Source organism: Corapipo altera, unplaced genomic scaffold (genome assembly GCF_003945725.1).
Source record: "Corapipo altera isolate COAL_440 unplaced genomic scaffold, ASM394572v1 0, whole genome shotgun sequence".
NCBI classification, from domain to species: domain Eukaryota; kingdom Metazoa; phylum Chordata; class Aves; order Passeriformes; family Pipridae; genus Corapipo; species Corapipo altera.
The window spans coordinates 39362357-39375257 of record NW_020884872.1 but is presented as its reverse complement, the minus strand read 5'-3'; the positions used below and the strand labels follow the sequence as shown (position 1 = coordinate 39375257).

The 12901-nt window shown below is 45.0% G+C and overlaps 1 protein-coding gene across 1 annotated transcript in view; it reads left to right on the top strand.

The window, feature by feature from the left end:
- Positions 1–2850: 2850 nt before the first annotated feature.
- The window catches only part of PCCA (propionyl-CoA carboxylase subunit alpha), a 298109-nt gene continuing 288058 nt past the window's right edge, over positions 2851–12901 (top strand). Inside the window, exons 1-2 of the mRNA XM_027646956.1 lie at positions 2851–3163; positions 3376–3551. Coding sequence (XP_027502757.1) covers positions 2851–3163; positions 3376–3551 — 489 coding nt within the window. The remainder of the gene's footprint in view (positions 3164–3375; positions 3552–12901) is intronic.

Genomic DNA, 12901 nt, shown 5'->3' with positions numbered 1-12901 from the left:
CTCCCTTTAACACACTTTTCCTATTTGTTTAGTGCCAGAGCTACAAGGCAAGAACAGGCACCAAAAGCAAAATTGTTTCAATATTCTGTTTAAGAGCTTACAACAGGGAATCCCAGAAGTACAGGAAAACCTGTAGGCCTGCTCCGTGGAGGTGCATGGCAGTACTAGGCCGATTTTGTGCTCCTCGGCAGGTTTTGACGTGCAGGAGGGGAGCGGAGGGGGAGAAATTGAGGGAGGTAGAGATGCCCGGAGTAATTTTTACCCAATAAAGGGGTATTTTGAAAGCCTCCTTGCTGTTCGGTGGCACAGATTCTGGGATGCTTCTTAGTTTTGAGTAGGGTAAATGTAGACTTAATCTCTACTCCTCCCGGTAACCTACTGACTACTCCTCCCCTGGGTCTTGAGATAGAGGCTTTGCTGTAAGTCCTTCTTTTTACATCCCCTGTTTTTTTGGTTTTTGTTTTTTTTTTTTTTTTCCCGGTGGAGTTCGTATCGCCCGCTCCTTCGCCAGTCTTTCCCCACGTCATCGGAGTGATGGGTCAGGCGGGGGAAGCAGGATGTACCTGCCCGCATTTATTTATCTTGGGTACTCGTTTCTAATAAAAGATTACTTTAGAGAACAAAGAAAAAAAATAAAGGAAAGAAAAAGCAAAACGAAGGATCATTCGCTTTAGGAAATAGATCAAATAACTCCTCCTCTGGTTCCTCCAGCTTATCCCCCATCCAAGCGGCTCCGAAGACCTCAGCGAAGCAAGCAGCGAGCCTGCACCGTGCTCCAGACTGTGTTTGAGCAGTGAGGGTAAGCAGGCCCAGCGCTTGCCAAGCGGGGCCACGGCACGTCCCCCGTGACTCCAGGCTCACCCCCAGCTCGAGGGCTCTCTGATCGCTCGCTGTCGCGGCCCGGCGTGCTCCCAACAGCAAAGGGGAGCGGCAGGGGCTTTCCCCGCTGCAGAACCCTCCCGTGCCGCAGGTACCGCCGCTGCCGTACCAGGGCCCTCGCCGTCCGCACTGTCGGCACCTGCCCGAGCGCTGCCCGCCCTGCGCTACCGCTGCCCGCCCGTCGCCGCGGCCGCTTTCTGCTCGCTGCCTGCGCGCTCGCTGCGCGCACCGCGGGGACGACAGTGCCGGGACGGGCAGCAGCGGGGCGCAGGGGATTCCTCGCCTTGGCCATACTACACCCGCTAAGACTCAGGGCTGTGGCCATCGACCCTCCTCCCCATCACCCCCACCCGCCCTCCCCCTCTCCCCCCCCCGAAAATAGGAGGAGGCGAGTTTCTCGTTTTCAGATCTTTATTAAATAAACTCCTGGGACTTTCTAAAGACAGCGCAGACATCCACGGAGGACCCGTTCCGCCCGTGGGAGGCTACCGGACCCGCACGAAGGCGTTTTGCTAACGTGAATTCCCCAGCGGGGTGTCCCGCAGAGCCCCGCGGGAAGCTGCGGAGCGTCCCTTCGCCCGCGCCCCCCAGCCCAGAGGGGAACGTCGCTGCGATCCTCGACGGCACGTGCGCCGTAGTTGCCCGGGGCAGCGGCCTCACACACCCCTGCCCCTCGTGAGCCCCTTCCCTGCTCTCTCGTCAAGGGTCGGGCTCTGCACCCCCTCCTCGCTTTCTGCACAGCAGCCGCACAGGTGCCTCGATAAAGTTGGGGTGTCTGCAGCAAGTGGGCTGTCGGTCCCGGAGAGTGGTCAAGATCCTGCCCCCCGTGTCTTTCCTTTAATGGATTGATAACAAACTGGCGCGATACCCCCACGTCTCTCCCTGTCAAGATGCTTCGTGCCTGCAGATCTGGCAGGGGTGCACTTAGAGACTGCCTGCTCTGGTCGGAGAGTCTGATGCTCAGCGGCAAACACACACCGTCTGCCTCCCGAGAAGTAAAAACCTAACCCTTCTCGGCAGGGTTTTAACAAAAAGGGTTAGCTGCGTTTAATTAAAAGCATCGACGGTTCACCGAGGCCAGGGGAACTCGCGTTCAGGCGGTGCTCTCGCGGCTTACAGGGATTTGACTGGCAAGTCCTTCGGGCTGCTCCCGCTCGCCTGAGGGTTCTCTGTTTTCGCGGCATTAGGGGGAATGACTGGTAAAAAGCAGAGACGACTCTTGCCGCAAAACCCGATGAACGCAATTTTGCAACGCGACGAGGAGCTTTTTTTTTTTTTTTTTTTTTTTTTGTTTTTTGTCGGTTTGTCTTACCCGGGGAAACACTGAAAGCGGCTCCCTTCGGCCAGTGCACCTGGCACTTCCAGGCTTCAGTCACTGACCCCGGCGACACACAGACCCGCAGACGCGGGAACAGTCTCCGCAGAGCGCCCAGGCTCCGCGGCGAGGGGCTCGGAACCTCTCCCGGCGCGGCTGCCCGTCCTATCCCCCGCTTCTCCCGTGGCAAGGACAGCGGGATGCCTCCTCCCTACCCGGGCCGTGTAACCTGCTGTCCTGAGTTTCGCTGCCGGGTGAAATGCTGTACTCCCACCCGCAGGGTCACGGAGCGATGGGTTCCCGAGTCCGCTTCGATGCACCGAGAGAGTTTCGGGTCGCTTTTCCCCGTGCCCGTCAACTTAGCATTTCAGCAAACGCCCACCCGTGGTGATCTTTGAACGAGTCCGCCGCGCCAGGGACGTAAGGTGTTCTCGGGCTTTTGGGAAGGCTGTCCCCGCCGCCGGGGATACTCCAGCAACGAGGGGCGAAGTTCCCGTGGAATGCCCCAGCGCCACGGGGGGACACGGGGGACACAGGCACACGCTGTGCTATCACTTTGTGAAATTTGCCTGCCGGGCTCCGGAGCCTCGGAGTAACCTCCCACAGTTAATCCCGGCCGCTCGCCACCCCCGCCCAGCTCTTGCAGCCGGAGGGACATGGAAGAACAGGGCTGCGGCTCCCTCCCGGTCCCTAGTATCCCCCAGAGCCCGCTCCGCAGTGCCTCCGATGCTGGGAGCTCCCTGGGGCGCCTGTGTGTCGCCGCACAGCCGGGCGGGATTCTGTACGCGCCGTCGGAAAAAGCAGCGGCCAAGAAACCTCAGGGAGGTTCGGGGAGGGTGCTCTGCGGTGTCGAAGCGGTGTGCCCCGCCTCGGGGAACTGTGTGGGGGGCGGTGTTTGCAAACACCACGCCAAGAAGCGGCGCGGATGGGGCAGCAGTGGGAGTTGTCAAGGCTCAGCCTCACTCCCAGGTACCGCCAATTTCGAGAGGCCGTGCCAGTGGCTGGAGAACGGGACCACGGAAACTAAACCTTGGTACCTCGACTTCTGTGAAGCAGCGGGAGAAGGGAAGAAGACATCTTTGTTAAACTATATCTTTTTTTTTTTGTGGGATAGATAACATTCACGAGCTCTTTCACATTAATACCCTTTATCTTTGGTTTCCACGGTTTACATTTCCAAGGTTTTCTAGTGGCACCCACGCAGGAGCAACCCACAGCTTGTGGGTTTCTCTGCTGCCAGCTCAGCAGAGGCTATGGCAGCCCAGTCCACTGGCTTGCTGGCCCTGCCTGCCCTCAAGCACCCACATCTGCTGGAGACACGAATAAGATTGAAAAAAGACGCTCCACTGCACAAAAGGTAATGTAACTATAACGATAACCTGGTATTGGAACAGTTACATGGGAAAAATCCTATGTTTTCTTTGTCTAAACAGTGGCAACAGGAATAACAAGCAGCAGGGATAGGTGGAGGTGCAAAAAACAGCTTCAGGGTCAGATTCTTGTTTCCCAAGCAAAATCAACCAACCACCACCAGCAGCCAAAAGAAAACTCATATGTTTTATTTGCCTTCCACGGACTTGTATATTTAGCACATCTTTTATTGTCCCACTGTGCTTCCAGAAAGTTGCTATGCCTTAGCCTGAAATCACAGGCTACGGCATGTGCTTTTGGGAACCTCCCTTCTGCTACAGCTGTGAAAGGAGATTTAGCCTCCAGCAGCATTCATTCATCCCACCACTCATGCCAGATATTAAGTGACTAAATTAGCTGTTGGGGTGGTTCCTCATGCAACCAAAATGATCAACTCCCATGTGCAGCACACTAGAGATATCACCGCCTAAGCCAGAGCAACACTGACATACAAAAAACCTCCCAACCAATTAGAATAAGCAGTGATTACGTCATATATGGCTCACACCAGTTTTGCCATTACCAAAGAATGCCAAAGTTAGGGGCTTGAGCCCTTGAAATGAACAGGTACGTTAATCTTTCATCTTAATTTCTGCAGGAAATGAAGCAATAGAAATCATGTAGGGATTTTTGTCTTTAAAATATGTTCCTTTAATACTCTCAGATAATAATCCTTAAATGCATTACTTCTTGCCTTCATGGGGTTTAAGTGAATTTTAATTCCTAGACCTCGCACAGTCCTTTTATGGATAAATACCTCTTATCCTCTGTACCTGCATGTATTTTGCTAAGCAAGTCTCATGGTGGGGTGTATTAGAAATATCCAGATGGGCAATGCCAACTTCTGTGGTACTATCAGGAGTTGCTGAAGAGATAATTGAGGTGTCAAGAGGCTGCACTGGGGACTGAGTAGCAAGAACTGATGAACTTACAGAGCAAACAGGCCATTTTAATTCAATATTCCAGAAAGGGAAAGACAAATAGAGACACCCCAGCAGAACTCTTTTCAAAGAATGTTTTCTATAAAATCTCAATGGTGTTATGGGCATATCCCATTTGCTTGAGAATATTTACTTTTCTGTTGGTTATTTGAGAGTCTTTGATGTTTACTCAGCTGACCCATCCTGATTTCTTGCCCTTTGCTTCCCGTAGGCACCTTTTGTCACTGCATGCCTACATGCTTTATATTCAGTCTCCATATGGATCAGAGTTGTCTCTTGGGCAAGCCAGACAAAATGAAACCTCCAGGTTTATTTCAGCTGATTTGAACTGCTGCCAAGGCAAGGACCACACTCTGTCTCAGGGACTGAGTTTTAAAAACCAAGTAAAGAACAGAATACTCAATTTCTACTTATTTCCAAAAGGTATTCCTGCATCTTCTTAAGGTTGAATTTTATGAAGACTCATCCCATCAAATTCTAGCCCCAAGCTGTGGTTTGGTTTAACGCATCTGTAAGGCAGTTTTCCTTCTATTAAAAAATGGTTTTAAATCTAGCGTAATTGAATGTTTGATTGTGATCATTGTGAAAGGGACCTGGAGCTTAGCAGAGAAGTAGGCAATCATTTTTTTTTTTTCTTTTTAGAATATGTCTTAGTGAAATGGAAATATTTCTATAAAACAAGGACATTGGTACTCTTTTAGAAATCTATATAAAGTACTGAATTTTATAAGGCTAATTCAGCTCTATGCAAAATTATTCTTTGAGACATATCCTAGTTTCTAGTATGCTCAAGAAAACTGAATTTCAGGCTTTTGTGTCTATAGAATTAACAGATTAGTAAACAAAAAAATCTTCAACCAGTTTCTCCAAGCAGATGCGCAAACCACCCTGCGTACCCCGAGAAGTGGTCTTGCTGGCTAGGTTTGTGGGCAGCCTTTAGTGAAGAAGCCAGGTACCAGCAGGGGCTGAAGAGCAAAGATCTTTCTCTCCCCAGGAGGTGTTTTCATCAGGTTAGGATTAAGGAACATAGCAGGGCAAGTTGGAGTGTCTTGCAGGACTGTCAATCCAACATCTTCCAAGAACAGTAGATTTACACCCACAAAACTGTAAATAAGGAAAATGTGTGCTAACTGTAGCATATGAGCAGAAAACCTATTATGAGCCTCTAGAAAAAAAATCATCTGTCTGTTTGGGAAAAATAAAAAGCATATGCTCGAAGCTGTTGTCATATAAACACATGCCTAGAACACGAACTTTTCCAGCATGCAAATAAATTGACTTGTCACTCAACACACTTTCTGTACACTGAAATTTAAAGTAATTAGAGGAGAGTTGCTGGGCTCCATTCAGAAATATTTTTTTTATTTGTATAACACCTGATTTATTTTTTGTATTTTCAGAGGTATTAGATTTCAGTTTGCTACAGTTAATGCAATAGAAATTCTGTAGTCATTACTGACTGCAACTGTGAACATACAATTTGAGAATTAAAGTCTAACGTAGAAAACTGGCGATGGAAATTGAAAGCAGTTTGTGCTTTCAATGCTTCATACTTCACCTTACAACTGATGGCTAGAACAGAGGTGGTTTTCGAGGCGTTACAGGGGGATGTGCAAGCTGGTTTCAGAGAAAAGCAAACATCCACAGACAGCACTGTGGTCTGCAATCAGTGAGTTGGTCTGTGAATTTAGGCAGATTTGGTCGGACAGGAAGAGATAACTGGAATTTAAAGGTTACGACAATGGATTTGATAATACATGATGACATTCAACATATCCTCCTGCATTAATGTGACTACTCACTTCTCATTAGGGTCAGAATTTTCTCATTAGCAAATTGGTCTGTATGATCCAAAAGTGCTCTTGCTTTCCCTGTGGCTGAAACAAAGTGCTGCCCTGGGGAGAAGGAACATGTGGATAACTAACTCCTAAACCTCTCTGCTTGGGGCCCTTCAGTGCTGTGCCAAGCATAGGCTGGTGAGATCTGAAGCACACCCCTGTCTCAGTGCCAGGCAGAGTCTTGGCCCTTCCACACAAAACAGCTTCATGTTCTCTTTGCAGTTCAGCATCCCTGTGATCTGGCTTTCTTTTCTTTTCTGTAGAGATACAGAGGCTCGGGCTTACAACTCAGATTGTAGGGGACTCTAAAGAAATCTTGATGCAAGGGGAACTTGCCTGTTTCCATCAGGAATGACATCACTTACTCATGGGGTTTAAAAGGGACCCAAGCATCTGCGATTCCAGTGACGCTGGGATTAGATGTTTTTGTCCCTGGTTAACTTTTACCTGAAACTATAACTGGAAAAACATTTAACTTTTTCTCAGCAAGGAGATAGGGGCAGTGTCTGGCTGTGTCCTGCTGGTAGCCAGAGCTCAGTATCTTCCCTGTCCACTCCCCAGAGTCCTCTTGGGTAACCTGGTCTGGGAGTCACCTAAGTAGGAGGATATAATGAGCAGTACACATCTGTCAGCTCCTCACTGTACTGATCCCACATAAATCACTGTGCTGTGACTGTTGATGGAAAAATTGTGAGGCTTTGGAAGTAGAGTTAGGGTTCCCAAGCATGTAGTGTCATGAGCCAGTTTTGCTGTATGGGGTTTCCTCCTGGAAATCCCCAAACGCTTATACGGGAGAGACACTCAGTCATCTCTCAGGAACATGGGTTAAAAAGATGGAGACCCCCTGTAATGAAATAACATAATCCTTCTCCTCTGACAGCAGCAGATTATCCCTGTGAAGCCACTGGACCCATGGAGTTGGGTTAAATCTCCTCCTTTCAAAGATACAGTTAATCTCAAAGGTATAAAATCTTTGGGAATATGTTCAAGCATTTTTGTCTTCCAACATTTCTAAGAATTTCCAGTATTTCCTTTCTGTTGTCTTAAACTGCCTCTAAGATAAACAAAATCCATTTTAATTTATAGATATTTATTTTAAAAACAATGAAATGCTACCATGCTACAGAATCAGCTGTAGCTACGCTCAGGGGTATGAGCAAAGAGCAAAAGCAGCAGAGTCAGGTACACAGGTTGCCTTCCTTTCTGTGCTTTAAGGGGTAAACACTATAGATAAGGTAATTCAGATGCCCAACTCACAGAGAACAATTATCAACCTTTGATAGAACTGACAAATAATACAATCCCCCTGATTTATTGCAGTGATGTCTTCTCACTGTACTTCTTTGAGGCTGAACAAGAGACCCCAGTATGAAGTCCAGGCTTCACGGCTCTATGACACTTCCCATAGGAAGAGATGCATGAATGGTAGAGCAGCTCACCCTGCCTTATTGATGAAGTGTTTGAATCTTAAGGTTTGTAGTCTCAATTCTATAGTCTCCATATTCCACAGGGATTTTGGGAGCATTGGTGAGAAAACACACATTGATGGGAATCATAAATGATGCACACATAATCTGGCTCACACTTGAAATGTGACATGTATTGCATATACTCAGCTTGTTCTTGTGCAGTTCATACAATAAACACATCAGCAAAAGATTACCGGTGTCTATTATACTTAAGGTTGCCAAATATTTTCAGTTTAATCATCTCCTTTCCTGTTTTCATGTGCTCAGTTTTCCTAAAAAAGTATTCTGTGGCTTCAAATTTCCTCTCTGTGGCTTTTGCTCCTAGATGATTTTCCTAAGTCTCTTTTTACAGTGTTCTTTCATCCACTTTGAAGTGGAAATGGTTAAAAAAAAAAAGAAAAAGAAAAAAAAATGTTTTCCACACAGATTATACCTCCTGAACTATGACAGTCACAGCAAAGTTAACATGGACATAACCTTCATTGAAGGCCAGTGTCCTCCAGTCAGGTTTTGATTAATTTTCCACTAATTTTGACTGTTTTGTAGTAGGAACCTTTCATTTTGGGAAAGAATTTAAGGCAGATATTTAGCACAGGTTGTCCTCAGTCTGAAGCCTCCAGATATATTATGCTCATTAAGTGTCCCATTCCTCTGTCTGCATTTTTGTTTCTAAGAAGCAGAGCCTGTACCCTCTTCAGGATGAATAACATGGAAAGAAGGAATTTACAAGCTCCACAAGTTTATTGGTTCCAGATTTCTTTCCTTTCTTTTTTTCCCCCTCCACACATAATTTGAGATGCCTTCTCCTTAAAAGTTTAGATAAATATGTTGAAAACATTAATACATCATAAAGGTCAAAAGATTAAGCATTCAAAAGTCAGCCAACCTCAAGTACTATTATAGTGAGATTTGCATGATCTATATCCATCTCAAAAGATAAAGTATAAAGGACAGATACAAACTTGCTTCAGCATTTCATTCTGGTTTCTGAGCTTCCTAAAAGTTCATATTCTGTTTAATTCTTTACTCAAACATAAACTAGAGAAAATAGACTTTACCGTGTTATCAAAAATTAACATGAAACTCCCCTGATCTTGGCAAGCAAGACATGCGTAACACTGAATTAACAGGGCACTGTCATTATAACACTTGTATTTTTCAGATATGCTCTCAGCTTACCATTTTTCAGGTAAAATCAGTTAAGCTCTGAGTTTAGACAAAAACTTATTACTTGTCACAGTGGCATAACTAATTTCAGGAAAACAAATAGACTGCCCTGTATACTAGATGGGGCAGTCTAGAGATCCAGCAAACTAGATGAATTATGCTTCAAGGGAAAGAAAAACCCAAACAAAACCCAACAAACTAACAATGAAGTTACCCTATAACAATGGCTGCTAGGTATATATTTCCAATTAACTTTGTCTCTACAGATTAGTTCTCTTAATCTGAAACTACACACCAGTTATACAGACCAGAGCAAGCTGGGAGGCACTTTGCCATCTCTTTCAATTTAGAAGGACGGCTACTCTGCTTTCTTAGTTTAGGGGCTTCAGGACAGCAAACATGGGCCAGCTGTAAGGAAATAATTAATTCTCCCTATTGCACTGCAACTGAGGAGCTGGGCTGCAATGTAGCCTGTTTTAAAGGGTGATTAAGCTCCATTTTCTCTCTAATCTTTATTTTCTAAGAAAGTGATGTCCAGGACTGATAAATGCTCAGTATGGCTGTGGGTAAAACCTACAACTAAACTACACTAAATTTTGTTTTGGAGTGAATCTGGAAATTAAAACTGCTCCAGGTTTTCTCACTCTTAAAAAGGACTAAATCCTGACTCCCAATCTGCCTGAGAAAGCTCTGAGGGAGAGCAGCAAAAGCAGCAGGAGCCAGAACCAGACAAGCTTTCCATGACAGACATCACCTGGCAGTTATCATGCATAGCAATATGAGAGATAGGTACTGGGATGTGGTGGTAAAAATCTGTCTCTCTAAAAAGAAAGAGCCTGAACTGCTGATTTACAGCTAAGGCAAAAGCTATTTACTTTTCTCCAAACACATTACAGAAGTTGATGTTACTGAACAAACTTTTCTCAGATCATCTGCAGGCACATCAGCCTAGGAAACTTGCTCCAGCCAACTCTGAGTGTAAGAAATCACTTTTTGTCTTCTGTAGTGCCTTTTGCCAAAATACCCTGTCTTATACAAAAAGAAGCCAGTAGAGCTTTTCAATATTCTTTATGTTTGCTGACTCCACAGCTGCAGTGCTGTGGAGTCAGCAAACATATTATTTAACTGTAGTTTTATTATTTAACTGTAGTTTTTCATTATTTCTATTATCATAATTCAGATCTTCCAAGAACCATCTAACACTTTTCCCATATCTATTAGAAAAGTAACTGCAGACTGGGGAATGTGGCAGCATTTGTATGCATTTTCCCAGATATTCGCATTACCTGTAAGGACTGAGAAAGAGGCATATATCTCTTCCTCAACTCTGTTTATACCAGAGTGAAATTACATTTCCTATTTGACTGCATGTTTTATTTTTTAATCACTTTTTCTTCTTTTGAACAACTAGAAAAGGATAAAGAAAAGGTGAAATTGCTTACATGAAGCAAAAGCAGTGCAGTCTCTGTAGGAAAAAGACACATCTTTATATATAGCAGGTTTCAAAGAAAAGTTAATTTAATCAAATAATTTACAAAATAATAAATGAAACACAATTCCACTTGGACTATATTACTATCAGAGAGATCAGCTATTCTCCCTTACAAATTTTATCAGCATCCTCATGGTACCTTAAAAATGTTGAAACCCTTACACTGTATCTATAAAGTCTACTACAAGATGTAGTGAGATAAACAACAAAAAAAGAGGTGAGGAAAGAAAATCCACCCCTTGGGCATCTTCTAAGTAGGCAGGAGTACCTCTCTTTCAAAAACCGGTGTCCTCAAGGATCATGTAGCACTTGGTGCCAAGTGTTTTATGGTCACCACACCCCAGCTGGCAATGGGTTTTGGACCACAGCGTTGGCAGTGGGAGCAGGGTGAGCTGACTGCTGCGTTTCTGAATGTAGCGTGGTTCTGACAACACTGGTGTGATCCAGAAAGGCACTTTATTACTTCCTGAGTAGGTTTCACAAGCAGATTAGGTTCCCTGTCCCAGGGTATTAAAAATTGCAGTTAAATTAAACATTTCAATTCAAAAGGCAATCTACCAGATGCCCAATATCGGTTCGGGAGCTCCTCACAGCTGCATCAGAAATGCTGTGCTTTAGTCCTCATCCCTCACTAGGGCTTCACCAGTCTCTTTTACTCTGAATTGGGAGTCTGAATTTGTTTCCAGAGACAGTCTGATTGATAAGGGATAAATTTTAAGTGAGGTGGGCTTAGAGCTGTTGAAGGGTCGAGGGGGTATAGCACAACTTTCCTGGGGAGCCTTGAAAGTGAAGAGCAGCTGAGTGGGGGCCACATCATTTACTCCTGGATTGCAGCAGAGACAGGAATGCAAGAGTCATAAAGCTAGAAGGAAGGCAGGCAAGAAGAAACATCAAACAAAAACCTAGGTGGTAGGGCAGTCAGCCAGAAGAGGGAAGACACCTAGCCAAATACATAAATAATCCTGGGAAGCCAGAGCAGAACTCAGTAATTCCCCAGTGCCTGCAAGCCTGTGGTTAAGGAGCTGACACTGGATCTTCTGAGGCAAAGGACAGCCTATAGCCTGGTGTCCCATCACTTTGACAATATTTTTTGTGGCACTACACGCTCTTGCATTTAAGGGTCACCTAATACACTGGTGATACCAGGAGAAGCATACAATATATTTTGCAGTTAGGGCTTTCTTACACAACGTTTTAGATTAAGGTCCATTAATCACATTCAAATCCTATGCTGAAGTGATTTTCTAACCCTCACACATGTGGTAGTTTGGTGCTGGAACAGGTTTGCCAGGGAAGTGGCCATGCACCAAGCCTGACAGAGCTCAAGAAGTGTCTGGACAGCACTCTCAGGCACATGGTGTGACCTCTTGAGGATGGTTCTGTGAAGGGCCAGAAGCTGAACTTTGAAGATCCTTGTAGGTCGCTTCCAACTCAGGATAATCTATGACTCTCTGTATATTTGGAGTACATGTTTGGAGACATAATAAAGCAGGAGCCTGTTTTAGACAAGAGGCTGCAAGGCCTGGTGTGTCATTGATGTCCTGTTGTACAGGACATCACCCATTGTAAGATGATGTTGCAGTTTGTGTGCTATTCTAGGCCACAGTTCCCTCTGCAGGGAAACAGGAATCAGCTTATGGTAGCTTCTTCAACTGGATAGGGACAATAGCCAAGCTGTAGGCTGAAGTGATCACCCTAGATCAGTGAAGCTGTCCATTCATCCCCTGCAGAAGACAGCCTACAGCCACCTTGACCACCTTGCATAGGGAACCAGATGAAGAACAATTCTTTACTGAAATCACATACTTGTTCCATTTTTACCCCCAGTGCAGTGGTACAATAAGTAATTCCAGTTCTGCCTTATTACATGTCATACCTGACAAGCAGAGGCAAACATATATCTGAGAAAGCACAGCCAAGAGAGTGGATTTAGCCTACATACCGAGAGTGTCCTGGACTCAGCAAACTTGCTGTCTTTAATTTAACATAGTGTTAAATACAGAACCTATATTCAGGTAAGAACTTGATGCATTAACATCTGAGTAGCTGTAAGTTGTAGATTTTACAGTACTCAAAAAAGCCTTCTCATAGACACACTGAAACTTTTGGAAGGAGGGAAATACTAACATAACATACTTAAGGTATTAATTCTGGATATGGGGAGAGGTTTATTCTTTCTTTTCTTTAAAGTAAAGTGGTTAAATGCCAATATTTCATATTTACCTCTTATAGATGGGTACACCTAAACAAAATTATTTCCAGAAAGTTTGAAGACCCCACTACCTTTAACTCCTAAAAAGTCAGTGGCTATGGTCTTCAGACCTTAGCCAGGTGTATACTGAAAGACAACCAAATGTTTACTTTTAAGATAGATTTCCAAATATGACAAG